The sequence below is a fragment of the Corapipo altera genome, unplaced genomic scaffold, assembly GCF_003945725.1.
Source record: "Corapipo altera isolate COAL_440 unplaced genomic scaffold, ASM394572v1 0, whole genome shotgun sequence".
NCBI classification, from domain to species: domain Eukaryota; kingdom Metazoa; phylum Chordata; class Aves; order Passeriformes; family Pipridae; genus Corapipo; species Corapipo altera.
The window spans coordinates 2005452-2033183 of NW_020884872.1; the positions used below are offsets into that span (position 1 = coordinate 2005452).

At 41.2% G+C, this 27732-nt stretch overlaps 1 protein-coding gene across 3 annotated transcripts in view; it reads left to right on the top strand.

Annotated features, from left to right (window-relative positions):
• The window catches only part of DYRK1A (dual specificity tyrosine phosphorylation regulated kinase 1A), a 72203-nt gene that overhangs the window by 40682 nt on the left and 3789 nt on the right, over positions 1–27732 (top strand). For all 3 annotated transcript variants that reach the window (XM_027634812.1, XM_027634821.1, XM_027634802.1), the window contains exons 3-11: positions 10535–10740; positions 18695–18787; positions 19543–19731; positions 20555–20702; positions 22600–22886; positions 24107–24253; positions 24574–24714; positions 25660–25966; positions 26521–26645. In XM_027634812.1, coding sequence (XP_027490613.1) covers positions 10535–10740; positions 18695–18787; positions 19543–19731; positions 20555–20702; positions 22600–22886; positions 24107–24253; positions 24574–24714; positions 25660–25966; positions 26521–26645 — 1643 coding nt within the window. The remainder of the gene's footprint in view (positions 1–10534; positions 10741–18694; positions 18788–19542; positions 19732–20554; positions 20703–22599; positions 22887–24106; positions 24254–24573; positions 24715–25659; positions 25967–26520; positions 26646–27732) is intronic.

The following is a 27732-nucleotide window of genomic DNA, read 5'->3' on the forward strand; positions in this document are numbered from 1 at the left end:
AATAATAATAATAATAATAATAATAATAATAATAATAATAATAATAATAATAATAATAAATGATGGTCTTTCTTTAGGGTTAAAACCAAGCAAATTGAACAGAAACGGAACAGAAATTAAACAGAAATTCATGTCCTGTGGAAAAAGGGAAGGACAGGAGCAGCCTGGAATTTTAGGAGGTGACCTGACTTAAGGCAGTGAAAGGGAACTTTACAGCTTCTCAAAGCCCTCGGAAGGATCGCAGCCGAGCGAGCTCCCGCTCGGGGAAGTGTTGGGATAGGCTTTTTAAGCATCCCAGCCCTGGCGAAGGCGTCCCGGAGCCGGGCAGGGAAGTTGGAATCCTACGCGCGGCGCTTATCCATAATCCCGTGTATCATGGCTGCGCCGCCCTGCCCTTGCTGTGGGGGTGAAATGTAGAACATGAGGCTGATCCTCGGGAGATGGAGCTAATTTCGCCCTAAACTTGAAAGTGTTAACAGCGCCTTGAAAATGTGACAAAGCTCAATCGCGCTCCTTGTTTATGGATCCCGCTCCCATTGGACGCCCGGCGGCAGCTCTGCCCTGGCAACTGAGCGCGGTCATTTGCATAGCGCGCCGCCATTGGCGGGCGGGCCGGGCGGCTGCGCCAATCAGGGCGGGCGGGCCGTGGTAGGCTATGCTAATGAGGCGCTGTTGCTGGGGCGCCGCGGCAGCGCGTGAGGGGAGCCGGGAAAAGCGGCTCCCGCTTCCATGGAAAACCGGGAAGAGCGGAGCCGCGGCCCCCGAGCGCCTCTGGGCTGGGCACCGCCGGCCGCCCCCGCTCCACCCCGTCCAACCCTGGCCTCGAACGCTTCCCCCCAGGGGATGGGGCAGCCGCGGCCTCGCCGGGCAACTTCATGATTTCCGTTTTATTTGATTTATCTGTCTGTTTATTTATTTATTTATTTTGTTTGTTTTTAATTAAAACGCCTTAAAGTGGCCCCCGCAGAAAGCACGGCTGGGGGCGGGGGGGGGACACACGCTGATAAAGTGAGGTTGGATGTCATTCCAGCTTGGATGTCACTCCCCTTTCCCCCCGTGTCCGAGAGAGGGATCTGGAGCCGGGGTGGATATGGAATCATCTATTTATGGAACACACACGCTCGCTTACCTTTTAAAAATGGTGTTTTCACGGACCCCACCTCAGACAAAAACAACCCCCCTCAGCTGTAGGTTCAGTCCGGCTTTTTTCATGGAACACAGGGACACTTACCTTTCAAAAAAGGTGTTTTCACGTCCCCCCCACAGACCAAAAAACACCCCAACAACCCCCCTCAGCTGTCAGTCGAGTCCAGCTTTTTTCATGGAATACACACACATTTACCTTTCAAAGAACGATGGTTTCACATCCCCCCGCCCCAGACAAAAAATAAAACCCCAACCACCCCCCTCAGCTGTAAGTTGAGTCCGGCTCTTTTCCTTCCCTATATAACATTCCTGCCTAAGAATATTGGGGAATCCGATCTTAAAATATATCCTGCTGCTTAGATCTGCATCTGTAGCTGTTACTTTTTTTATTCTTTTGATTTTTTTCCCCCTGGTTTCCAAACCTGCCTTTTCTCCTGTTCGGTCCTGGATCACTTTTCCTTCTTCAGTCCTGTTCCCCACTCCCTCCCTCTGCCTTCCTTAGTGTCCAATTCCTGGGCTTTCTTTCCATAACTACTTACATTCCCTCTATCCAACTCAGTAAAACTGACTGGAAGGTTACTGAATTATTTAACTGAGTAAATCCAGCTACATTCCATGTTATTTTTTGCTTTTTTCCCATCCCCTTAGCCTAAGTTTCAATATATATCCGAGATTTGATACCACTGGTAACTGTGGAAATTCCTTTCACCAGCAGATTTTTGATTAAATCTGATTTTTACTTTGGTGGAATTTTAATTTTTGACAGAAAACTTCAGGTTCAGCAGAGGTAAATTTAATTGCTCTTCGAGCAAACCTTTTCATAGGGAAACTTAGTGACTCCCAGTGCGTTTTGGAAGCTGAAAACTAAGATAAAATATAATTTGTGTGTACTTGGAGTTTGTTTGGAGCCTTCTGAATTGTGAGTTTAGAGCATGTTTAATGAAAAAGTCATGTCAATTTAAACTTTATGTCACCAAATTGTGAGACTGCCGTGGTTTCTAAGGTATTTTTCTCCTTATTTACTGAGTTTGACAGAACTTTGTGTGTCACCAGTGTTCTGGTTTTCACTGGGAACTGAGGGACAGGTGGGGGTCTTTCAGCAAGTTTAAATAAGGACACATAGTTGGAATTTAGTTGTTGGAAAACCTGCGTTGGGAATAATATTCACACTTTATTCTTCGCTTCTGCTTTGTTTTATTTGTTGGGCCAAGGGTTGGACTTGATGATCTTGGAGATCTTCTCCAACCTTAATGTTTCTGTGGTTCTTCGAACTTTCACCACGATCATAAAAAAGCAGATCTCCGTTTTTCCCTCTCCTTTGTAGTCCCTCTTTTTTAAAATGTCAGGCTTTTCATTAAATTAGAAAACTCCCAAACCTTAGAATAACTCCATACAATCATAAAATACACATAAATGAGGAGGAGGAGAGAAAAAAAGAAGCATCAGAAGCTCAGCCTCGGCACATTTCCACCGACATCGGTGACCTCTGGAAAATCAGATACAAATACAAATAATTTGTATTTTTCAGTTTTAAAGCCTCTTCTTCAAATCTGGTTTATTCAATATTCAATAATAAGGTGTTGATTGCTGAGATATTGAGTTTCATTTGACATAATATAAACAAATACCACCTTGGGTTGGATCGGCAGCCAAACCACTGGAGTTTGACCCGTGGTTTGGGATGAAGAGTTGGGATGTGGCAGGAAGACTCCTGAAGAATACTAATTTTTAATATTAAATATTTAATATTAAATTAGAAGAAGAGAAATTAGAAAAACAGAAACCTGTCAATAATAACTGTTTTGTTGTGTCAATACAGTTGCACGGTTGCGACTGTTTCTTCTCCAAATCCTTGGATATCCTCTCCTGGAGGATCCCAGGAGGGCAGTGTGTCAAAAAAAGGTGGGTTTTTTTTTACCTAACCTTTAAAGCTGCTCCTCTGTGGAGCTCTGTAAAACAGAGATTTACCTCCTGGTATGTATTCCTTGTGTTTTTAAAACCTTTCACATTCTGTATATTCAAAATCAGAGGTTTAAAGTCGTGGAACCCTTCTGTGTTCATCCCGTGTCTCCCTGTTTTTCTGCAGAAAATCCAGAATATTACAGAAGGAAACTGTTGTTTGTGAATTCCAAGGATACAAAAACAATGCCCACTCTATAGAATACATATGCAACCAGGAATAATTTTATTTGGAGCACAGTCTGAAGGGGTGTGAAGGGATATTATGTTAAATACAATGGAAATAAAAAGATCTATTGTATGGCCACCTATTGAGTGAGCTGTGCTTCCATTCTGTCCCTCAAAACAAACAGGGCATTCATGGAGCTAAACAGTATCATAACTTATTGACATGGAGGCACTGAATTAAAGCTGGAGAAGGATTCTGCTGTTTCCTAATTTCTCTTCATTTTAATGTCCTTTTAATCCACTTCATACGTAGGTGGAGGCTTTAGGTCCGTGTAGGATCATCCATAGGTTTGTTCTCTCTGGTTACCTGAGGAGTTGGAGGTGTTTTTCAGAATTGCCCTCAGGCAGCTGCTTCTCCAGAACAGAGATGTAAAAGCAGAGGTGTCACAGAGCTTGATTTTGACTTTGGAAGTTCAGAGCACTTGTGTTTCCTGGAGGTTTTAGCTGAGAACTTTAGGCTTCATTTATTTAAAAAAAAAAAAAAAAGGTAGTTTCACTTTCACAACATTTTCTTAGCTCTGAGTTTCTCCAGAGTGTCCTCAAAGTAATATTTATAAGTTAATGAAACACAGATTTATATGGTGTTACCAGTGGGTTAAATGAGTTTTAGAAACTCCCTTCTCTTGTTGTGGGAGAATTCCAGTGTTTGGTCCTTCTGGTATCAGATTTTTGGAGTGGCTTTTTTTTGTTGGTTTTTTTTTTGAAGGTACTTCCCACAGTGTGTCCCTGTCCCAGGTCTGAGCCACAGTTTTTTCCCCAGGAAAGGGAACTGGTGTCCTTTGGCTTCACAAACCCCACAGACCACGTGTGAGCCCTGCCCAAAGTCCACCTCCTGCTGCAGCTCCTCCAGGGAAGGACAGAGCCAGGACAGGCAGTGTCAGAACAGCCCATGAACCTGCTCTTGGCCTGGTTTTTTTGGGAAAAGATCCCAGGAGTAGTTTTATGTCCCTTCCTAAGCTCTGTGTCTTCTGTGTCCATCAGGGAAGAGCCCGAGCAGGAGGAATCCGGGGGTGTGTTGGCCCAGTGAATGGGATTTGAGAGGGTGGATGTTTCTAAGTTTAGGCCTTAATTTTGCTGTGAGAGAAGGCAGTGTTTGGCTTTTCCATGCAGGGAAGTTGGCTGAATGGGTATTGTAGGATCACTTCTCAAGTGGCCTTTCTTAATAACTCCTCCACAATAATTTAGTTCCTCCAGAGGAGGAACTACCGTGGGATATTTATAACGGGATTGTTTGCTCTCCAGTAGCTGCTGCAGGTAATTTCCCTTTGTTCCCTGGGTTCTCCCAGCTTTTCCCCGGGTTCTCTCAGCTTTCCTCACTCCAGCCCAAGCAGAGTGAGGTCCCTGGACCTCCAGGTTCTCATGTGGTCATTTTGAACTCCGTGCAGGGGGACAATGGGCAGGGAATGTTGCAGCAGTTCACGGCGAGTTCAGGTTGGCATTTGCTTGTTGCTTAAAAGATGATTGTTCTCAACTCTGAAATCCCCCGTGGTTGACATTCATTATGCTCAGACAGAGCTCTGGTAGGTCTGACTTGTCTTCTCTTTGAACAGAGAGTTCTCCAGGTACAAGTGTTTGTCTCCATTGCTAATTGCTCCCTGTCTGCTTTGGGATGTGCTGGTAGAGCACAGGGGTGGTTGGGTATTAAAGAAATGCAGGGATCAGCCTCACTTTTCCAGGTATCACAATGTTCATGGATACTGAACCATAGATTTGGAAAAACAAGGTGGACCAGAACTCTGCAAAACAATTCACGTTGCAAAAAACATGAAGGGAGAGGGTTGTACAGTTCCTCAACTAATACAGGATTTTCTTTGAGGAGACATTTGGCTGTTTTCACAGCCATTAATTCAAATACAAGCAAGAAGGTGCACACCTTTGTGTATGATGGCTTAGCAGGGACTGGAAATAAAAAGATTTGAAGTCTGAACCAGTCCTGTGCAGTGAGAACACCCTACTTGGTCTGTGGTGTTGGCCCACAAGCTCTTGAACTCTGAGTGTGGCAATGAGAACCCCTGTTGTGGTGAACGAGGCAGTTCACACTTTTATTCTCTGGTGGGGTTTCCTGGCAGGTTCTCACTCAGCTTCCAACATATCCCTGAGAGGGAATATCTCTGAATGACCCAGACAGGGAAAGGGAGGATGGGGCAGGAGGTGAAAGGAAGCTCAAAACATTTCAGGGCAAAACAACGACCTTTAGAGGGAAAATGTTGAAGAAATGAGTCGTGCAGGGGAGAAAGTTTCATCCTTCAACCTGAGATCACAGAAACAGAATGCTTTGGGTTGGAAGGACTTTAAAGCTCATCCATCCCACCCCCTGCCACAGGCAGGGACACTTTCCACTAGCCCAGGTTGCTCCAAACCCCGTCCAACCTGACCTTGGACACTTCCAGGGATGGAAAACCCCCAAGGATTATTACCATTGTTAGTGGTAAGTTCTCAACCACGGGGAATTCCTACATTTGACCTTCTAAAAGTATGATCTAAATGCTGGTGGGACTTTCACTGCTTTACCTTCTCCATCCTGCCCAGCAGTCAGTGGGCAGGGAGGTGTTTTTAAGGCTGTTGCAAAGGAGTGTTATCAGCAAAGTAACTTTTTATCTCCTGGTGTCATGAAATCCAGATCAGCTGCTGCACTTGGAAGATGCTTTTGTCAGTCCCAGAGGCAAACCTGAATATCTCCCAGGGTCAAAACGGTTAAACTGGTCCTTTCTTGGCTTTAATTTTTAGTTTTGGGGTAAGTAGGTACAAAGACATGTTAAGGAAATGTCACTTTTTCAATGTTCTCATGATTTTTGTCTGACTTTGCCTCCTTTTTTATCTTTCACTGTGAATATACCTCAATAGAATACTTGGGTAGAGCTGTGACAGAGGGACAAAGAGAGTCACAGAGATACTTAGGGAAGCAAAGTGTATCTTGAATGAGTGACAGAAATGCAAAAAAACCCATCTAATTGCTGTGGGGATTTTCAGGTGAAGTCCCACATGACAGAGGAGCTGCTCCAACAACTCCTGATTCCGAGAGAGAAATCCTGGCACTTTCTTTCTGCTGACTTTTGTGGCACAGAAACGTGGGCATGTTGAGGCTGGAGGAGACCTTTGGAGGTCACCTGGGCCAACCTCTCCGTGCTCAAACAGGGCCACCTGGAGCTGGTTGCCCTGTGCCATGAGCAGTTGTGTTTTGAGGACAATTCACCCATTTTTTCAGGAATAGTGATCCCCTCCTGGGGTGGAACAGAGTCACCTGCAGCTCTTCCCCGTGAGTTGGTGAATGTTTGTGCCTTGCTTTGGGTGGAAGGAGAAGTGTTTTACCACCTGGTGACCTTAAGATACCTCTTTTGGGAGGAGATTTAAGGCCTAAATGAGTTATGTGGACTCTTGTCAGCATGGGAATAACAGAATCTCAAATGGATGAGGTGGGAAATTGAGTCTTGAAAAACTTATGTTGGGTTTTTAAATTGTACCCCAAAATTGTCCCGTGTTAAACCAACTGTAGTTTATTTATAGACTCTTCAATAACCACCACGTCAAGTAGTTTTTCTGCTTGGAGTTAATGATTTCTGTGATGCTTGGAAAAGTCATGGAATCACAGGATGGTTTGGGTTGGAAGGACCTTAAAGATCATCCAGTTCCACCCCCCTGCCATGGGCAGGGACACCTTCCACTGGCCCAGGTTGCTCCAAGCCCCATCCCACCTCTGGACACTTCCAGGGGTGGGGTATCCACAAAACATCCATTAAAAAGAAATCCGTTTAAAACAAAGCCATTTTGAAGGAGAAAAGTTTTTCCCATCCTCACCAAATAAATAAATATATTCTTGAACTTCTTCCACTGTGTTCAGATGATGCTTTAAAGAAATAAACCCACCTTCTTTAGGAGAAGGGAATCCATTTTTTCAGTGTCTGTATTTCCAGGGGGTTTTGGGCTGGGAACCTTTTGAGTGCAAATATACATAAAGGTGTGTGTTTTTATGCCATCCCTAAACTAACATCAGGTCAGGCCTGTATTTGTAAGATAATTCCTCTCACTCCCAATCCATATTCTCTTAATGTATAGGGATCTTGGCATACTTTTAGTTTTCTGTCGCTTTTTTACAACCTGTGATCACTTGAACTTGCAGGAAAATTGATGATTGGCTGCACCTTGTTCCTTAGATATTTCTATCCTGTGGAAGTTCTGGATGTGGGTTTTAGTCCTCCTGGGGTGGCCAGCAGATCACTTACCTTTTTGGATGTCTGGAACTCTCCTTTATGAGCCAAAAAATCAATCTCTGAGCCACCAGAGGGTTTGTGTGAACCTCAATTAATGGGTGCACACAAACGTCCCCGTTTCTGGAGTGACTCCTCGACCTAAAACTAAAGGAGGTCGAGATTTCTATTCTAAAGAAAGTTCTTCTTTCTCCCCTCATTTCTTCCTGACGTGTCACCAGGTGTTTCCAGGCAGTTCCAAGTGTTCCCTTGGGATTAGATGTCCCGGGGTGGGATTGCAGGTGGCATGGAGCAAAGTCCTGAGATGTTGCAAGGGCAGGTATTTCGTCAGGGCTTGTTTTTGTTGATAGCCAGGGCTGCTCTCAGCAACAAGTCCGTGAACTCCAGTGCCTTCATTTCAGGGACAGGAAGAAGTTGTAAACATGGAATTCCTTGGCTGCTGCTCCTGGTGGTTACAGATCTTCAGCTTTTGACCCGGGTGGTTGTTCCTTGTCGCTGACGTGGGCGAGGGTTGGTACCACCACCAGGAGATGACTGAGATGGCTTTGTTTGGGATGAGCTGGCCAATTCCCACCATCTCCTTGTCATCCTTCGTGTCATCACCTGCTCAAGGCTCTTGTGTCTCCTCATGGCCCTGAGATTTGGGGTGAAACCCCTTTATTTTTCTGGTTTAGAGAACGGTTCTCGTTGGACGTGGTTTGGGTTCGCCTCCGTTGACATCACATTCTGTGGGGGACTTCCCATGGGATACGGTTTGGATTCGTGTCTGTTGACATCACATTTTGTGGGGGACTTCCCTCCAAACAAACTGTTACCTGTTTGTGAAGCACAAAAAACAAATCTCCCCAAAACTTTGAACTGAATGAATAAAATGCCTGGACTTGGAGGCAGGTGGACTTGGGAGGGACAGGGGGTGCAAGCATGGAAAGCTTCAAGTTGAACTGAAAAATCTTGGATTTACAGCTGCTCTTCGTGGGATAATTATATTTGTGATGCTTTTCTACTTTACCTTTTTACTTTATTTTAAGTGTGTGTAGTGCATTCGGGTTATTATTATTCAGTTTATTTTCAGATTTGTTGTGATTTTCGGAGTGTCAGAAGGTCCTATAAAGTCAAACTGTAAATGGGAACCCCACACTACCAGGATTTTTGGGTGCACACGTGTGAGTTTCTGCTTTTTTAGGGATCCAAGTGCAGAATCTTCAAAAATTAAATTTGTTTTTTATCAAGTTATGTAATTTGCCAGATATCTCTCTGTTGTAAACCTGTGGCTTGGGGTAAAAAAGTACAAGAAATAAACCTTTTAAAGTAACTGGCTCCAATCTAGATTAATGGTATTTTTGACTGTCTGATTTAAATATTGTTTTGACTTTTACTTCAGTCACCAAGATGTTGCTAAGTGAGATTATGGGGTTTTTTTTCAAGAATTAAAAGAGCAGAAAGTAGAGATCCTGGATGATGTCTCACATATGCTCTTCCATTCTTACAGGACTGTTCAGTGTATATTAAAAAGTAACTGTACACTAAATTTATCAGGTTCTAGAGGGGGAAGATTAACTCTGATTCTCAGTTTTGGATGGACACTTTACAGAAGAGTTAAAAGTAATTTTCTGTGCAGTGTTAACTTAAAATGGTGTAGTCAGGAATTTATTTTATTTTCATTTCTAAGACCATTTTGAGACTTTATCCTGTTATCAGAGGCACAATAATTCACACCAAAAAAGGGAGTTTTCCTATATCTCATCATTACATATATGTAATTTCATCATTTCATATATAGCATCATTATTGTTCTGGAGGAGAACACCAGTGGCCTGGCAGTGGGTATTTCACCCCTTTTAAAGTCATAATAATTATCCTGTATACAGCCTTTCTCCTGTATTACTGTTTGAATAGTATTTTGACTTCTTTATTGAATGTATTTGTCTATAATCAATGTAAAATGATGTTTGATTTCATCCCATGCAGTTCTGCTGCCCTGACAGGGCTGAGTCAATGATCCAGTATAATTTTCAATGTTTTATCTTTTTTATCTTTTTGCCATAGTTATTTTTAAGAAAGCCCAAACTGATGATCTTAGTTCATCTGCTGTTTTCTACTGCTTATATTTCCTTGCAGGGTTTTGCTTGTAAAGGAAATGGGGATTTCCCTTCCTTGGTCAGGTGCTTGACTGTTTAACCCCTTCCTTCTAAATTTAATCTTTACCAATAATTCTACTTTGAGATTGCAGCTGCTGTTTGTTTGCAGGGAGGCACAAACACAGAGGGCAGGGAATCCCAGAATCATCAGGGTTGGAAGGGACCTTCAGGATCATCCAATCCCACCAGAATCCCCCCTAATCCGTGTCCCAAAAGAGGAGTTGCTGAGAACTGGGCTCTGCCTCTGCTTTTCTTTTGGCACAGTCAGTCAGAAAGTTGCTGGGAGCAACCCTGAGAGGCACAACTTGGGTGTTTTTCTGGCTTTTGTGGAATCCACACACTAAATTCCTATGTTTGAAAATAACCCCTGTCAAATTCTGATTGTGACACGTAGTTGGAGGTGTGAGAAAAGGATTCGAGTGATGGGATGGGTTGAGTTGGAAGGGACCTTAAAGATCATCCAGATCCAACCCCCTGCCATCCAGATCCAACACCTTCCACTAGCCCAGGTTGCTCCAAGTTTATCCAGCCTGGCCTTGGACACTTCCAGGGATCCAGGGGCAGCCACAGCTTCTCTGGGCAACCTGGGCCAGGGCCTCCCCACCCTCACAGGAAAAATTTCTTCCTGATATCCAGTCTAAACCTACTATCATTGAATTTGAAGCCATTCCCCTTGTCCTGTCACTCCATGCCCTCATGAAAAGCCCCTCTCAGCCCTCCTGAAAGTGAACCTTTCCCACCAGGGTGATTTCTGGGTTCCCTGCTTCTCCAAACTTCGGCGTACGAAAAAACCGCCGAGCTCCGCGAGCCGGAGGGAAATCCTCTGGAAGCATTCAAAACCTCCCCTTGTCTTTGCAGGAGGAGAGACTTCAGCATGCAAACCTTCATCTGTTCGGCTTGCACCATCGTTTTCATTCCATGCTGCTGGCCTTCAGATGGCTGGACAGATGTCCCACTCCCATCAGCAGTACAGTGACCGGCGGCCGCAGAACATCAGTGACCAGCAGGTTTCTGCCTTATCCTACGCTGAGCAGCTCGAGCAGCCACTCCCACTGACAAACCAGGTGAGGGGCACACAACACTGGGCACACAAAAGTCCTTCAGGTGTCATGAGTTCCTCTGAATAACAGCCATGGGAATCACAGGATGGCTTGGAAGGGATCTGAAAGATCGTCCGGTGCCACCTCCACCAGGGAGGGACACCTTCCACCAGCCCAGGTTGCTCCAACCTGGCCTTGGACACTTCCAGGGATTCAGGGGCAGCCACAGCTTCTCTGGGAATTCTATCCCAGCTTCCCCCCCACCCTCACAGCCAAGAATTCCTTCCCAATATCCCACCTAACCCTGTCCTCCTTCAGCTTAAGGCTGTTCCTCCTTGTCCTGTCACTCCAAGTCCCTCTGCAGTTTATTGTGTTTTACAACCATAAACTGCAGCATCAGGGCATTTATTTTTTTTTTAAATGCTTTGTTGTTTTGTTTATTTTTTGAACTGAATAACTCCTGACTCTTTAAGGATGGGTAGACAAATAAGTTCCTTGAAGTTGTTTTTAAACACCTGGTACATATTTATTGTGATTCTTTTACTTAGACAATATTTCCTTTTATTTTAAGAAAATGATACAAGTGCAGAGTTCTAAAGGGAGTTTAATAATAGTGGGTTTTTTTAATTTTTATGCTGCTTGTTAGAATATAATTTACTTTATTACTTGTTCTCATGGACAGTGTTTTAATGCAGTGCCTCTGGTTGGTGTATTTGGAGTAGAGAGGTTTGCACAAAAATATATTATTAGGCAAGATACACTTTTTCTTTTTTTTTTTTTTTTTTTTGAAAAGCAACATCTAAAGCTGTGCTATCACTGAGGTTTTACTACTACTGATTTACTACTTACTGTTGCAAGGGGGTAAAATGGCCACAGGGATTAGGATGTTCCTGCTTTTGAGCTGTCAGGATCAGCCTTTCTTCTGTCCTGCCTTTGAGTTGCCAGAGCTGAAGGAGCTCCCTAACCCACAGTGCCAGTAGCCACAGGAGCTGCTGCTACTCTGGATAAATGGGAATTCTGGTTTTTTTAAAAATGGCACAGCCCAGTTGTGGAGACCTGAGCACAGGTTGATCCCAAAGCTTAAAATCCTGAAGTCCAAAATTTGGGGCAGACCTTGAGGCAAGTTTCAGGTGAGGATGGAGATGAAGTTTTTTGTTGCTGCCAGATTCAGGTCTGTCCTTGTGTTCAAGATGTCTTGAACAGGTGGAGGAGTCTCCAGTAGCATCAAGAGATGCTCTGGTGCTGTAGGAGGACACTTAATGTGGGAAGAGGAATGGATTAGAGAGGATGGGAATGGTCAAACCAAGTGCCAGGATGTTGGATAAGGGGCTTTGGAGGTCTCTGATGGCAAGGTCTCCACAGAGAATGGCAGAGGGAAGGGGGCTGGCAAAGGATGGTTGTATTTTAGTGAGAGCAAATCAGTAGGAAGAGTAAATCTGCTCCTATAAACAGGGTTTAGCTTGAGGATCTACAAAGGTATTTTATGTGACTTTTTTTAGGTTAAAGGTGCCCCCAAACCTCCCCAGTGAGGTTGGTCAGTCAAGAAGAAAAGTTGCTGGTTCCTTGAACATTTTCAAGGCACTTCAGGGCTACAACCAGGAATCCCCTGTGTGAACTTTAGTGACATCAGTGCTTGGTTGGTCGTGTTTTCAAGCCAAACTCAGGGAATTTTAAGTTGTGTGGATGTTATCCATGTGAGGAAACGATCATCTGGACACCTTGGTGATGGCAGTGGAGCTGTCTCTGCCCCACTAACACTATTTTATAGAATCAGTTCTTAGTTTTCCAGCTCCATCTTGGTTTTTTCTGCATTGTAGCTTCTGTTTTCCTATTTTACTGTAATTCTCTCCTTCAAGTCTTTGTTGTCTTGTGCCCAAGCAGCTCAGAATTGTCACTTCTTTATCCTTTCAGCACCCTTGGCTTTCATGGTGGGCAACTTATTGAAGTCTTCTGACTGCTTGTCCTTTGTACCTCTGTCCTCCTCTGAGTTCTTGTGCTTCTTGTCTCACCAAGAGTTCTCCAGAGCAGTTCCTGGTTGGAGTGGAGGTTCTGTAGGAGCCTCCTGGGGAGTCTCAGTGTCTTTTTGTCTTTGCATTGATCTGATCTGCTCAACCCAGTCCAACTGAGATCTTCATGCTGGTTTGTCAGATCATCTGCTCTAGACCTAAACAAATCCCTTGTTCTTTCTCTTAGAGTTGCCCTTTTCCAGCTCTAGTTCATCTTGATTCAAACTCTTAATGTTTTTTCTCATAAAAGCTGTGACTTTCTGTGGGTGAGGGCACTGAGTGTCACATCCAGTTCTTCCTTGGACACCTCCAGGGATGGGCACTCCACCACCTCCCTGGGCAGGCCCTGCCAAGGTCTGACCACCCTTTCCAGCCAGAAATTCCTCCTCCTGTCCAACCTGAGCCTCCCCTGGCACAGCTGGAGGCCGTTCCCTCTCCTCCTGTCCCTTGTTCCCTGGCAGCAGAGCCCGACCCCCCCTGAGTCCCCCCTCCTGTCAGGGGGTTGTAGAGAATGAGAAAGTCCCCCCTGAGCCTCCTTTTTTCCAATTCTGCTTCTGATCCTTAAGAAGATCCTGTTTTTAACATGCAGCAAAAGGCTGAATGTCTGTTGGAGGAGATTTGATTGATCTGACACGGCCATAAAAACAGGAGGAGGGAAAAGGTAACTCTGGCAGATACAGGGAGTTTAATTCTTAAAGGGTAGATCCTTTTAGTGCAGTGGCTCAAATCCAGTCAAACAGATGAGAATTAGGTCTAAACAGACAAGGATTAGGTCTCCAAGCTTTGTTTTCCTGTTTTTTCCCAACACCAGGATCATCAGCAGGCTGGACAGTGGGCTCAGCTTGGCTGCTCCAGCTTTCCACAGCCTAAAAGGAACTTATTCGGTGCCCTAAAAGCGATTTCTTTGGCTGCAAGTGTCCACCAGTTGGTTACTAACGAGTTACCAACCCCTTTGCTCCTGGGAGGGCCCATTCCCTGGGGATTGAGCAGCCAGGGCACTCAAGGAAAGCAGGAGTTTTCCCGGGAAGCTCCAGGTGAGGAGAGTCTTTCCCGAGCTCCAACCCCCCTCTGGTGGCCAAAGGGCCGCGGTGCTTCTGCTGGGAAAACCAACCCTCTCCCAGATTCCATCCTTTCCTGAAACCCCCTCTCTTAAATAATTGCCTCGTTACTTTTTCAGCTTATTTTTGTGTCTTTCTTTTTACTTCAATGGACTCTTTTTTTTTTTTTTTAATTGAGGATATTTTCTGGTGCAGGTTCCTCCAGTGATTTTAATTCACAAACAGAGAATGGGGATGCCTTGAATGGGAATTTATTCCTTTTATTCCTGCTCTGTCCTGCTTGGATTTTGATTTTATTGGTTTGCAGGCCATATCCTGCTATTTTAGGAATCAAAAATTGTAAAAAACGTAAAATTTTTTACAATGTAAATATTGTGCTCTTAGAAAACAGTAACAACAATTTATATTAAAATATATAAATATATATAAAATATATAAATATATAAATATATAAATATATATATTTATAGACATATAAACGTATATATACCTTTAAAATAGCTTAAAATTACACTTAAAATTTTATTTATATAATCTTCTCTTGCACCTCTTGCTTTCTGGCTGTGCTCCCCAAACCCCAAATAATAGGAAGATACTCCAAAACCAACCACTTTTCACTTATTTATGAAGGGTTTAAATTGCAGTTAAAACCTTCCAGCTCTTTTCCTTTTAACTTTTTCCTCCAGGAGTTGGTCTTTAGGCTTTCTTTTCCCAAAAAATGCTGGGTCCTGCTCTTGGTTGTGGGGGTCTCACTCTGTGCTGAGAACCAGAACCAACTTCAGGGAGCTGTAGGAGCAGCAAAGTTGGGATCTGTGGGATCTTTCTCCTTTAACAATCACAAACTCCTCTTTCTTTGTCCATTTTTAACTGGTTGCATCTTGTGAGTTCAGCGTAACCCGATGGCAAAAGAAGATAAGAAGCTTAAAAATTGTCACAACTTCAAACAAGTGGGTTTTTTTTTTTTGCTCTGCACTAACATTTGTCTCCATCCTGGGTGCTCGGATGGCCTGAAACTGTTTTCAGTGAGGTTTAAAAGGATCAGAAAATTACTTTACCTGCTCAGGAAGTTGAGGTGAATTCACAGGCAGATTTTGGTAACAAATTCCAACAGTTCAGCTTTCAGGAAACACCTGGAATTGGAAGGTCAGGCTGATGCTGAACACTTTTATCTCTGGTTATCTAAGATCACTTAGCACCTGCATAATTGCTGTTTTTTACTGACCAGAGATTTTATTGATCACAACTAGATCAGGGCCAAGTTCATGCCTTAGTTCAAATCCTTAATTCACTTAAAAATCCTTAATTCAGTTATTTCCACTACCTGATAAACATTATGTTAGTGGGGGAGTTCACCAGGCTCTGTCCTGAGTGTGAACATGTCAATTAAACAAGTCATCACAACTGGAACTCTTGCTAAAAGTTGCCTTTATACTCTAAAATCTTCATTATTTATTCTGTTCATTATTTATTCCATTTGTAAAATGGAACATGGACTTTCCACAAGCTGAATTTACCTTTTATTCCCTTTTCTTAATGAGTGTGGATGGTGGTGGATCTTTCTTTTTACAAAAGAAAAAATCTGATTTCAAGCATCCTGTGAACAGAATATATATTTCCATAAGCAAAATAAAAGGCATTTAATAAGGAAATTTTATTTTATTTTATTATTTTATTTTATTATTTTTTATTTTATTTTTTAATTTTATTTTAGATAATAAAACCTATGCCCAAAGAGAGGGAATTTTGTTTTCTCTTCCTTTATTCATCAAACCCAAAGACTGTCCTGGTTCAAATAACACACCTGAGTTAAAATCACAGTTTCCTTAAAACATGGTTTGTCTCAGGTGTGCTGAGTATCAGTGGGGCTCTTGGTTGCCTTTTTTGTGAGTGTTTATTGACACATATAATTGAAATTAAAATAATTCTTATCTCTCAGACAGAAATTCCAGCATCTCTTTGATTTGGGAATGTTCTCAGGAAGATTTGGGGGCTGTTTCCAGGAAGATCTCAGGTTGCAGTGTTGCTCTCTGGCCACCAGATAGAGACTGAAGCTCGTGAAAAAGGAGTTTTCTTTCTCTTTCCTCTCTTTTTTCATCTGTTTTCCCCTTTCCTTTGGTGGTTGAGGATTCTCTGAAGCCCAGGCAGGAATCAGTGTCACTCCATCAGTGAAAGATTTGAGAGTGTTGTTGGATAAAATGGATAATGAGCACTTTGCTCCAGGGTTTTCCATCACCAGGAAGGAGAGAGGGAGCAAGAATCCCTCTTGGAAAGAGAAGAGAACCTTACAAATTTTAAAATATAAAAGAAGGAGGGGAAAAAAACCCCTCAGTTCTTCCTCTTCTCCCACCCAAAACTTTATGAACCCAGGAGAGCAAAATAGAACCTGTTGAGAAGTTCCTGCAGGTTCAAAGTGAGGCCTTGGGAATGTGGGACTGTCCAAATCCACAAGTTTTAAAAAACACAAGTTTTAAATAAAAAAAAAAACCACAAAGTTTTAAATAAGAGACTGACTGCAAGAACCAGAGGAGTAGCCTTCAGAATTTTAATTAATTATTATTTAATTATTTACAATAATTAAATAATAATAGTTAGGGAACAGCAGCAAATCAAATTATAATTTTTTTTTTTCACCAGGCTGCTGATTTCAGAGTGGAAATCAGATTTATTTTTGAAGTAAGCAAGGAAATTTGACTCATAAATTAGAAAATAAACATGAAGACTTGTCCTACAAATTCCCATTCCAGATTAGAGGGATGTTATATGTGAATAGTTGATCTGAACTATGGGATTCTTGAAGTGGAAAGCTCAGAGTCCCTGTGCTGCTCATCCAGCTCTGGACAGAGAGTGGGCCCTGCTGATATTCCTGTACCACAGCCTGGGTTTTACCAGCAAAATCTACCAGTGTTCTTGTGCTCCAATTAAGCAATTTTAAGGAAATACTTGGATTTGGGAAGCCTGGAGCAGTGCCAGCTGGGATTAGGATGTGCTGCTGCTCCGTTTTTAACGGGGTTGTGGGAGGGAACCAAAGGAGCTCCTGTTTAAGTGTGGTTTGTTTAATGCTCCACATTTGTTTGGCAGCTGAAAGGAAGCAACAAAAAAAATGTTTTGGAAATGTCAAATAGTTTGTTTAGGAAACTTTCAGGCAGTTTCCTGATGTTTACAAAGTTTTATTGCTTGTAATAAAAGAGAATTAATGTCTTTCCCTCTATCCATGTGCTCCGTGCACCCACTGGAGCTGGGATTTCTGGGGTGGTTCCTTGGGTACCTGAGGGCAGGTCCAGTTTCAGAAGCACAAACTTTTATAATTTCTGGTTTTTGAGATCTTTTTTGGGGCACTGCAGTGTGATTTTTTAAAAAAAATTTTGTTTTGTCATGCACTCTTTGCACAGCAACTATTCTAATCTTTATTATTTATGATAATATTTAGTAGTTTAATACTAAATATTGTATTATATAATTTACTAGTATAATACTGAATATTATAGATTGCAATATGATAGAATATAATAAAATTTAGTATTTATTATTCACTAACATTCAAGTAGTAATAATCAATTTAATATTTACTAATAATTATTATTACTAATAATTATTATTACTTATTAATAAAATAATACTGTAAAAGATGGAGGAGCAGTTCCACTTCTCCAGGTCATTTATTAGTTCAATCATATGGATCTAAAACACACATGAAACAAGTTTTTCTCCAGTGGAAGTGCTTAAACTTGCCCTGAGGTTTCCTGTCTTTGGGGAATGGGGAGGAATAACCCCAGGCACCAGCCCAGGCTGGGAATGACCTGCTGGAAAAGGACCTGGTGGCCAACGAGCTGTCCCTGAGCCAGGAATGTGTCCTGGGAGCCAAATGGGATCCTGGGGGGGTCAGGAAGAACATTTCCAAAGGGTCAGGGAGGGGATCCTGCCCCTCTGCTCAGCCCTGGGAGGCACATCTGCAGGGCTGGGTCCAGCTCTGGCTCCTCAGGACAGCAGGGACATGGAGCTGCTGGAAGATGATTCTCCTGTGGAGATGCCGAAGGGATGGAGCATCTCTGGGAGCAGGAAAGGCTGAGGGAGCTGGGGCTGTTCAGCCTCCAGAGCAGACCCTGAGAGGGGACCTCCCCCAGGTCTGTAGGGTCTGCAGGGAGGGGGCAGAGGATGGATCAGGACTTGGGCTCTGATCCTTCCAACTCAGCTGAAGCTGAACATGAGCCAGAGTGTGCCCAGGTGGCCAGGAAGGCCAATGGATCCTGGCCTGGCTCAGGAACAGTGTGACCAACAGGTCCAAGGAAGTGATTCTGCCCCTGGACTCAGCGCTGGTGAGGCCACCCCTGGAGTGCTGTGTCCAGTTCTGGGCCCTCAGCTCAGGAAGGACATTGAGGGGCTGGAGCAGGTCCAGAGGAGAGCAACGAGGCTGGGGAAGGGACTGGAGCACAAGTGCTGTGAGGAGAGGCTGAGGGAGCTGGGGGGGCTCAGCCTGGAGAAGAGGAGGCTCAGGGGAGACCTCCTCACTCTCTGCAACTCCCTGACAGGAGGGGGGAGCCGGGGGGGGGTTGGTCTCTTTTCCCAGGCAACCATCAGCAAGACAAGAGGGCTGGGTCTGGAGCTGTGCCAGGGGAGGTTTAGGCTGGAAATTAGAAAGAATTTCTTTGCAGAGAGGGTGCTCAGCCATTGGAATGGGCTGCCCAGGGAAGTGGTGGATTCTCCATCCCTGGAGGTGTTTAAGGACAGACTGGATGTGGCATCAGTGCCATGGGCTGGGAACCACAGTGGGGTTGGATCAAGGGTTGGAGTGGATGATCTCAGAGGTCCCTTCCAACCCAGCTGTTTCTATGATTCTGTGATCCTGTGATTCTGTGATTTCTTGCAGTCGCTGTATCACTAAATTCCTATTTTTTTCCCCCTCATTTCTTATTCCAGAGGCGGATGCCCCAAACTTTCCGTGATCCAGCCACTGCTCCTCTGAGGAAACTCTCCGTAGATTTGATCAAAACATACAAGCATATTAATGAGGTAACAGCTCCTTGGTGGGCACTGAGGGCAGGGTTTTGTTACAGCACATAATTAATGTATTTCCTACAAATAATATCATGAAAGGATCACAAAAATCAAGTTTTCTCTCAGTTTTTCCCCTTGAGCTCATTGATGTCCTGGTCCAGCACAGGAAATCTTTTATCCTGGAATTTATTTTCTCTTGTTTTCTAAACAAATGTTTTGCATGATAAAAGAATTACGAGTGGCACAAACACACTTTGAGCTATAAAACTTTATTAATGTGTCTGAGGACTTCTAAGGAAAATGCTGGAGTGTTTTCCCTAAATTATTTGATTAAATCTTATTGGCAAATGTAAAATATAAAATCGCTGTGGTTAATACAAACAGGCATCAATTAATTTTAAACTCTTTGGCAGTTGAAAGGATTTCACTGACTTCCTTGGAATTCTTGTGGAAAGCTCCAACTGATAATTCTTATTTCCAGGCTCCTTAGCTTTTTTAATTTTGCTGTGTACTTATGGTTCTGTTCTTCTTTCACCTGTGAGCTCCAGGGATCAGAACATTAATTTAGATCTGCTCAATTATTCCTCAAGACTTTGCTTTGGAATAAAGACTTGGCTTCAAGCAGAGCAATAGCAGAGGGTGGCTTGGATTTCCACTGCTCCTAGTTGCATTTTAAACCACAGGATGATTAATAAAAAGTTGATTTTGCTCTTGGTTGGACCGACACTCTTAAAAACTGCTCTTAACCAACCCCCCCTTTTCACCTTCAGGTTTACTATGCAAAAAAAAAACGGCGGCATCAGCAGGGCCAAGGAGATGATTCCAGTCACAAAAAGGAGAGGAAGGTTTACAACGATGGATATGATGATGACAACTACGATTATATTGTGAAAAATGGGGAGAAGTGGATGGATCGTTATGAAATCGACTCTTTAATAGGCAAAGGATCCTTTGGACAGGTAAATGTATCATTATACAGAGATATATAATTTATATGAATCAGCATTATATTTAATTTGAGGTGCTGTTCCTGTTTCATTTTGAAATGGAAACTGGTTTTTCTCAGTGCTGTTTTACTGAGTGTCTACTCAGGACACTCGTATTTTGTGGTGTTTCAGGTAACATTTGAATATATTTTATTTTGTAGCTCTGGTAAAGCATTTTACAGTGAGAAATCCTCAGCCTTTTGCCATCAGCTGTTTGGCTTAGCTTTTAAAATTAAAACAATAAACCAGTCCTAGAGATCACCTGCTATAAATGTTATTAGTAGCATTTATTGGGACTGTTGGTAGCCAAACCAAAGGCTGGAAGGAGGATGGACCTTTTCTTTTTTGGTTGGTTTTTTATTTTTAGTTTTCCTCAAATTTTGCTAGTCCTTTTAGATTGCTGGTTTAGGTGATTTGATAATTTTATTTCCCAGTCCTTTTAGAGTGTTAGTTTAGGTGATTTGATGATTTTATTTCCCAGTCCTTTTACAGTGTTGGTTTAGGTGATTGGATAATTTTATTTATTTATGAGATAATAAATGCTTATTGTCTATTGGATAATTTTATTTGTATTTATCATATGTATTTTTATTGACATATTTATTCATGTAAAGTGCCCTCAGAGCAATAAATGTCACACGCTCAGCTGTGGCTCTGTTGTGGTGTGTGGAGAGAAGAAATCAAATTAAAAAGGACAAAACTTCTGGAAAAGTTTTCCTGAATGTAGAAAAATGAGTTTTGCTGTGTTCTGAAAACTGGAGAGATTTTCCTGATGGATTTGGCTGCTCTGTTGCAGGTTGTCAAGGCCTATGACCGAATGGAGCAGGAGTGGGTGGCCATCAAAATCATCAAAAACAAGAAGGCTTTCTTAAACCAGGCCCAGATTGAAGTGAGGCTGCTTGAGCTTATGAACAAACATGACACTGAGATGAAGTACTACATAGGTATTTCAATAATTATTCTCCCATTTTTATTCTTAATATAGGACATTTTCCCACACAACAGGGTGCTCCTGGTCCTAAAGAAATACCAGAAAACCACCACACTTTTAAAATGATTTCGTTCAGATTTTCCAGTTTGCTTTGTGACAGCCAGAATTAAAATATGGAAAATGATTTGTTACTTTGCAGTGTTGGGCTTTTCTGCAGAGTTTTCTTTTTTCCAGTTAAGGACACCTGAAGAAGTTGCCGTGGCCCTGTGATGATCTGTGGTGGTTTGCATCATTTTCACTCTTTGAATATATCTCAGATTATCTCACAACTGTCATGGATAAGGACATATCTTCTGTAGGAATAACAGAATATACAACATAATATTTTATGGGAACAGTAGCTTCATCATTACTTTTTTTTCATGCGTGTTTAAAAAGCTCAAAATTCGGTGTAACAACCAAAGATTCGTGTAAATGTTAAAATTTGCCCATTTATAGCTCAGAAAATATTTGAAATCATATTATTTTGACTGTTTCTGTAGGTTGAAGTGTTGTTCCCTTGATTTATTATTATAAAGCTACTTAAAATTTATGGTAATAATGAAATCAAGTCAGCTGCTGTAAAAAGTTTATTAAATCCCATCTATCCTGTGGAGTAGAGAATTGGGAAAGAAATGATGGAAAGAAGGCAACCCCATGCTGTAAAGAGAGATGGAGGAAGATGAAAAAGAGTGATTAAGGAAAATTAAACTGGGTTTAAGCATTTCTTAGTTTGTAGAAGCCAAAATACCAACAGCTGTGCTGTCCTGGTTTGCATGTCTGTATTGAATTCCTGATTTTTCTTTCTGTAGTTTAGAAAGAAATCTTTGAAATAATTTTAAGATACGTTGGTATTAAATTATTTTATGATTATTCACTTAAATTTTAATTTCTTTTGTAGAATATTATATTCAGAATGCATTTTATGTATTCAGTGTCAAAGCTCTTGAGGTATTTTTAAGTTAAATTTATTAATGGCAGGTTTACATAAAACAAAACCTAAACTTGTCAGTGCCCCATGTCAGAAAGGTGTTAAAGACATGACCAGTTTCAGATTAATAAAAGCAAGTAAAGGGCATCAGCAAATAAGCTCTTGGAATTTTAAATTTATAGGGAAGAACCTGTCCCAGGTGAGTTGTAAAGGACACAGAAAGAACTGGCTCCTGATAACAGAGAAAACAAATCCATGGACACCAAAAATCCACCTTCATTAAAAACCTGAATTCTCATTGTGCTGATATTGGTTCAACATTTTATTATGGCAAAAAAGGGGAGTGTGTTGCTTTTTGTCTGAGGTGTTTTTCCTGTTTCAATTCTCTTGTGGCAACCTGAGCTCTTGGCAGACTGACAAACAGATTTAATGGGATGAGTATTGCACTTATTTCATGGAAAAAATAGATGGATTGGGTTTGAACTGGATTGATTCCTTTCAGAAAGTCACATTGTACCTGGTTGAAATGAATACAATGCCCTGGGGATATCAATTTTAATCAATTATTTTTAATTATTAACTGAATAATCAATTGAAGTCACGGCTTATAAATTGCAATTTGTAAGTTATAAATCTTAAATGAATCTGATGGTCAGCTGTTTCCTCTGTAAATGCAGGGGGGTGCTAACTTGCTTTGGTAATACAACCTTTCTGTCTTTAAAGTAATTCTTTGGATAATACTGAGGATGTGTAAAATATCCTTCTCTATCCCAGGGCGGGCAGAAATATTCTGTAAATAACACAGAATTGAGAGAAAAGAAAATAATACTCTTATTATTTTACTCATAATTAAGCTTCCTAAATATTGACTGTAATTAGCACCTCATTCTTAGGACACAGGGCACGTTTCAATGAATTTTTTTCCCCCCCTTTCCCCAAGTGCATTTGAAGCGTCACTTCATGTTCCGGAACCATCTGTGCTTGGTGTTCGAGATGTTGTCCTACAACCTGTACGACCTGCTGAGGAACACCAACTTCAGGGGGGTGTCCCTGAACCTCACCAGGAAGTTTGCCCAGCAGATGTGCACAGCTCTGCTCTTCCTGGCCACCCCCGAGCTCAGCATCATTCACTGTGACCTAAAACCCGAGAACATCCTGCTCTGCAACCCCAAGCGCAGCGCCATCAAGATCGTGGATTTCGGCAGCTCGTGTCAGCTCGGACAGAGGGTGAGCACCACTCCAAATTCTGGTTACACAGTGGTTTTGAGTCATGATACCCAACTGGCTCGTTTAAACTTTACACACGGTGGCTTTAAAATAGTAATTTAAGTTTTAACAGAGTGTGAGAGAGCGACAGTCCGTGGGAGCTTCAGGTACGGGTTTCAGAATCCCGGAGTCGTTCAGGTTGGAGAAGACCTCTCAGGCACACGGTGACTCTGTGCAGGACTGGATGATCCTTGGGGGTCCCTTCCAGCTCAGCATTTTCTGGGATTCTGTGACTTTTAAAATCATCAAGAGGCCTTTTAGGATCTTTTTAAAGAGGCCTTTTTAAGATCATCAGGTCCGACCATCAACCAGCACCACCATGTTCAAACCATGTCCTCAAGTGCCACATCCATGTTTTTTTTCACACTCCACCACTTCCCTTTAGTTCCCTTGTAGATAAAAATCCACCCCAGTGATAAAATTTCCCTCTTTTTTTGTTCTCCTGGGCTGTGTTTTTGTGCCATGTCAGTGGAAAATGCATCAGCGCTTGGTTGTGCAAGTCTGCAGTGCTTTTATTATTATACTTTTATTATTATCTTATTCCATATATGTTGCCTTTAATTACCTTATTATTTTATTCCAGATGTATTACTCCTTCCACTTTGGCATGCCCTGTGTTTATTACTGGTTATACTACAGATTGGGTCATTATATGAAATGAATTCAGAAATTAATGGATTGGCTTTAACAAAATTCCCCCAATTCTCACTTGAGGAGTTGGGATTGGCCATTGCTTTTTTCCAGTGTAATTTGGGAAGAGCAGATGAGAATACTGAATATTGCAGTGAATGGTGAGACATAGATTTACATTAATTAAAGGACTTTTAATATATATAAACTATACAGTAGAAACTTTTCACCCTGGGGTGAAGGAAGACACGAGGAGGTGAAATGACACCTGGATTATTTATGTCAATAATGAGATGATTTTGAGACATTAAGAAGCACAAATACAAATAAATGGTCACATGAGTAAATCTGCACCTTTTTTTGGAGAATATGAATACTTTCCTAAGAATTAACAGTGACATATTTTTATTAATACAATATATAGATATTTTGAGTATCACTGAGACCTTTCCCTGCACCCAAACGATATTTCCTGGGAGTTGTGTTTTGTCACATGGAATTGTCAGAGTGCCCTTGGATGCTGTTTGTGACCTTCAGATGTTTTATTTCAGATATACCAATATATCCAGAGTCGTTTTTATCGATCACCAGAGGTGCTACTGGGAATGCCTTATGATCTTGCAATTGATATGTGGTCCCTTGGGTGTATTTTAGTGGAGATGCACACTGGAGAGCCTCTCTTCAGTGGGGCAAATGAGGTACGTTGTGGACAAATAATTAGATTATTTTTTAATTAATTCCCATCGTGGTTTCCACCTGTTTAATTGTAATGCATAAATGAGGGATGTCTATAACTCTGAAATGATTAAACATCAACAACACCAATGTCTGCTGTCAGAATCCAAAATTGCTGTTAATTTTCTGCTTCTCCCTCTTACTCCTTACTCACTGATTTGCTTTGTACATAATGGATTTTTCTTAAATTAATTAATTAAGAACTTGTCTGGGATGCTGACATTTGGGACACTGCTTGGCTGGCTGCCACTTGTTTCTCATAAATCCTTTTTGTTTGGAACAGGTGGATCAGATGAATAAAATAGTGGAAGTTTTGGGGATACCACCTACCCACATCCTCGACCAAGCACCAAAAGCAAGAAAGTTCTTTGAGAAGTTGCCAGATAGCACTTGGAACTTGAAGAAGACCAAAGATGGAAAAAGGGTAGGTTAAATAACCAGGATGAATAAAAAAAGATATATTTTTTATATTATTATACATTTAATATATTTATATATTTATATTTTTATATATTTATATATATAAATGGTGCCAAGTTACTTTGCTTTGTTTGGAGCTTGAACAAGGACAAAGAAGGAAAAAGGGTAGATTAAATTATCAGGATGATAAAAAAAATATATATATTTTTATATATTTTTTATATTTATAGTTTTACATATATTTATCACATATGTTTATATATATACTTATATATAAACAGTGAGATGTTTCTTTGTTTTTTTTGCAACTTGAAGAAGACCAGTAATGGAAAAAGAGTAGGTTAAATAACCTTGATGATTAAAAAGAAATAAAATCATATATATATATATATATATATATATATATATAAAATACATATTTATATGTATAAATGGTGAGATGTTACTTTGGGTTTTTTGGAACCTGAAGACCAAAGAGGGAAAAAGGGTAGATTAAATAACCAGGATGATTTAAAAAAATAAATTCTTATATATATATATATATAAAAGATACACATAAATATATATTATATAAATATATATATATATTATATTTTTATATATTTATATGTTTAAATGGTGAGATGTTACTTTGATTTTTTTGGGACTTGAAGAAGACCAGTAATGGAAAAGGGATAGGTTAAATAACCAGGATGATATATAATATTATATATCTATAAATATATTTTTTTTAATATATGAATGGTGAGATGTTACTTTGTTTTACATCTTATCTTCCTCAAAATGGAATTTCATTGTTGCTCCATGTTGTCCTTTAAGTGACACCTTCTGTAGCATTGAATATAGTTCCTTACTTTGATTTGCCTTCCCCTCCTCCTACAATTAAACTGTGCAACCCCCAAAGCTTAACCCACACCTTGAGCTCAAGCGATTCCCAACTTCCCTCCAGGAATACAAACCACCCGCGACTCGCAAACTTCACAATATCCTGGGAGTTGAGACAGGAGGACCAGGCGGGCGCCGGGCTGGGGAACCGGGTCATACTGTAGCCGACTACTTGAAGTTCAAAGACCTCATCTTAAGGATGCTTGACTATGACCCCAAGACACGGATCCAGCCCTACTATGCCCTGCAGCACAGTTTCTTCAAGAAAACAGCGGATGAAGGTACAAACACGAGTAACAGCGTGTCCACCAGTCCTGCCATGGAGCAGTCGCAGTCTTCGGGAACCACCTCTAGTACATCTTCAAGCTCAGGTGAGGTTTTGTCGTGGGCAGGTGGATAAATTGTATTTCCTGGTGGAAATCTTTCCCACGTGAATCACCAGAGGGTGGCTGGGCACTGACCAGGCTCCTCAGGGCAGTGGGCACGGCCCCAAGGCTGCCAGAGCTCCAGGAGGGTTTGGGCAATGCTCTGAGGGACAGGGGGGATTGTTGGGGTGTCCTGGGCAGGGCCAGGAGATGGACATAATGATCCCTTCCAGGGTATTCCATCATCATCATCATCATCATCATCATCATGTCTAGGCTTCGCGAACGAAGATTTGAGCAGGGTATTCCATGATTCTATGAAATGTTGTCTTTTCCTCCTGTTAAAAACCCAATACATCAACCACGCTCATGAAACCATTCTTTTAATCAGCTGGAACAGGCACCAGCCCAAACAAAACCCTAAAACTAGATGAGCAAAAATGCGAGCGATCATCTCGTGCTTTCCCCTCGGAGCAGGTCACGTTATCTTCACGCAGCCACCGATTTGCAGCTTTAAATTTGGTGCCTCTTTAGTTATCGGGCACGTTGTGGTTTTCCAGGTGGATCTTCCGGAACGAGCAACAGCGGGAGGGCACGGTCGGACCCCACACACCAGCATCGACATAGTGGTGGGCACTTCACTGCTGCTGTTCAGGCAATGGACTGTGAAACACACAGCCCACAGGTAGGTCTGAAGAGGCCAATCCAGTGTTTTATCGTGGTACAGAACAGATAAATACAGGAATTCTCCCAAGTGGACACTTCAGTTATGCACAATCTGCTGTGTAGGCAGACTTTGGTGTTTTAGTGACCTTTAACCAGCTGTGTTGTTCCAGAGGTTCCTCTCGTGCTGTTGACACCACTCCAGGTATGAACTCCAATTAATTTACTTTAGTTGGGTTATTGTCTCCCCCAGCCAGAAATCAGGGCCTTGTTGTCCTGTGTGTTGTACAAATATTATGTTGTTTATTATTACCGTTGCCTAAGGCTGCTTGTAGAATTTCAACAGCGGGGTCAGGTATTGAACTTCAACAGTTTGTTAGGAAAAAAACCATCCAGAATGCAAAATTTATTTTTCTTAGTGATTCCTAACCGTGTGCTTGCACCTCTGGAATAATTTTGCAACTGCAAGGCTTGGTTAGCTTTTCTAAAAGTTGGCATAAATATGAATAACTCTCATATAATAAGAATCTCTGATATAATATATATATACATATGAATATATATATAACATAGATGAATATATATAGCATGGATATCTCATACAATATGAATACCTGTATGAATACATAGATATGAATATCTATAATATGAATCTCTCAAATAATATAAATAACAATGATATATATATATGAATATATAACATAGCTCTTTTAATATGAATACCTAGATGAATATATAAAAATATATCAATATATATAATATGAATCTCTGATATAATAGGAATACCTGTATGAACATATAAAATACATATGAATATATAAAATATATATGAATATACATGAATATATGTTATATGAATCTCTCATATACTAGGAATACCTATATGAATATATATATTATATTAATATATAATATATTAATCTATATTATGAGTATATAATACGAATATAATATACAATATGAACACCTATTTGAATACATATAATATATTAATATATATGAATATATAACATAGGTCATTTAATATGAATACCTAGATGAATATATAAAAATATGTGAATGTATATAATATGAATCTCTGATATAATAGGAATACCTATATGAATATA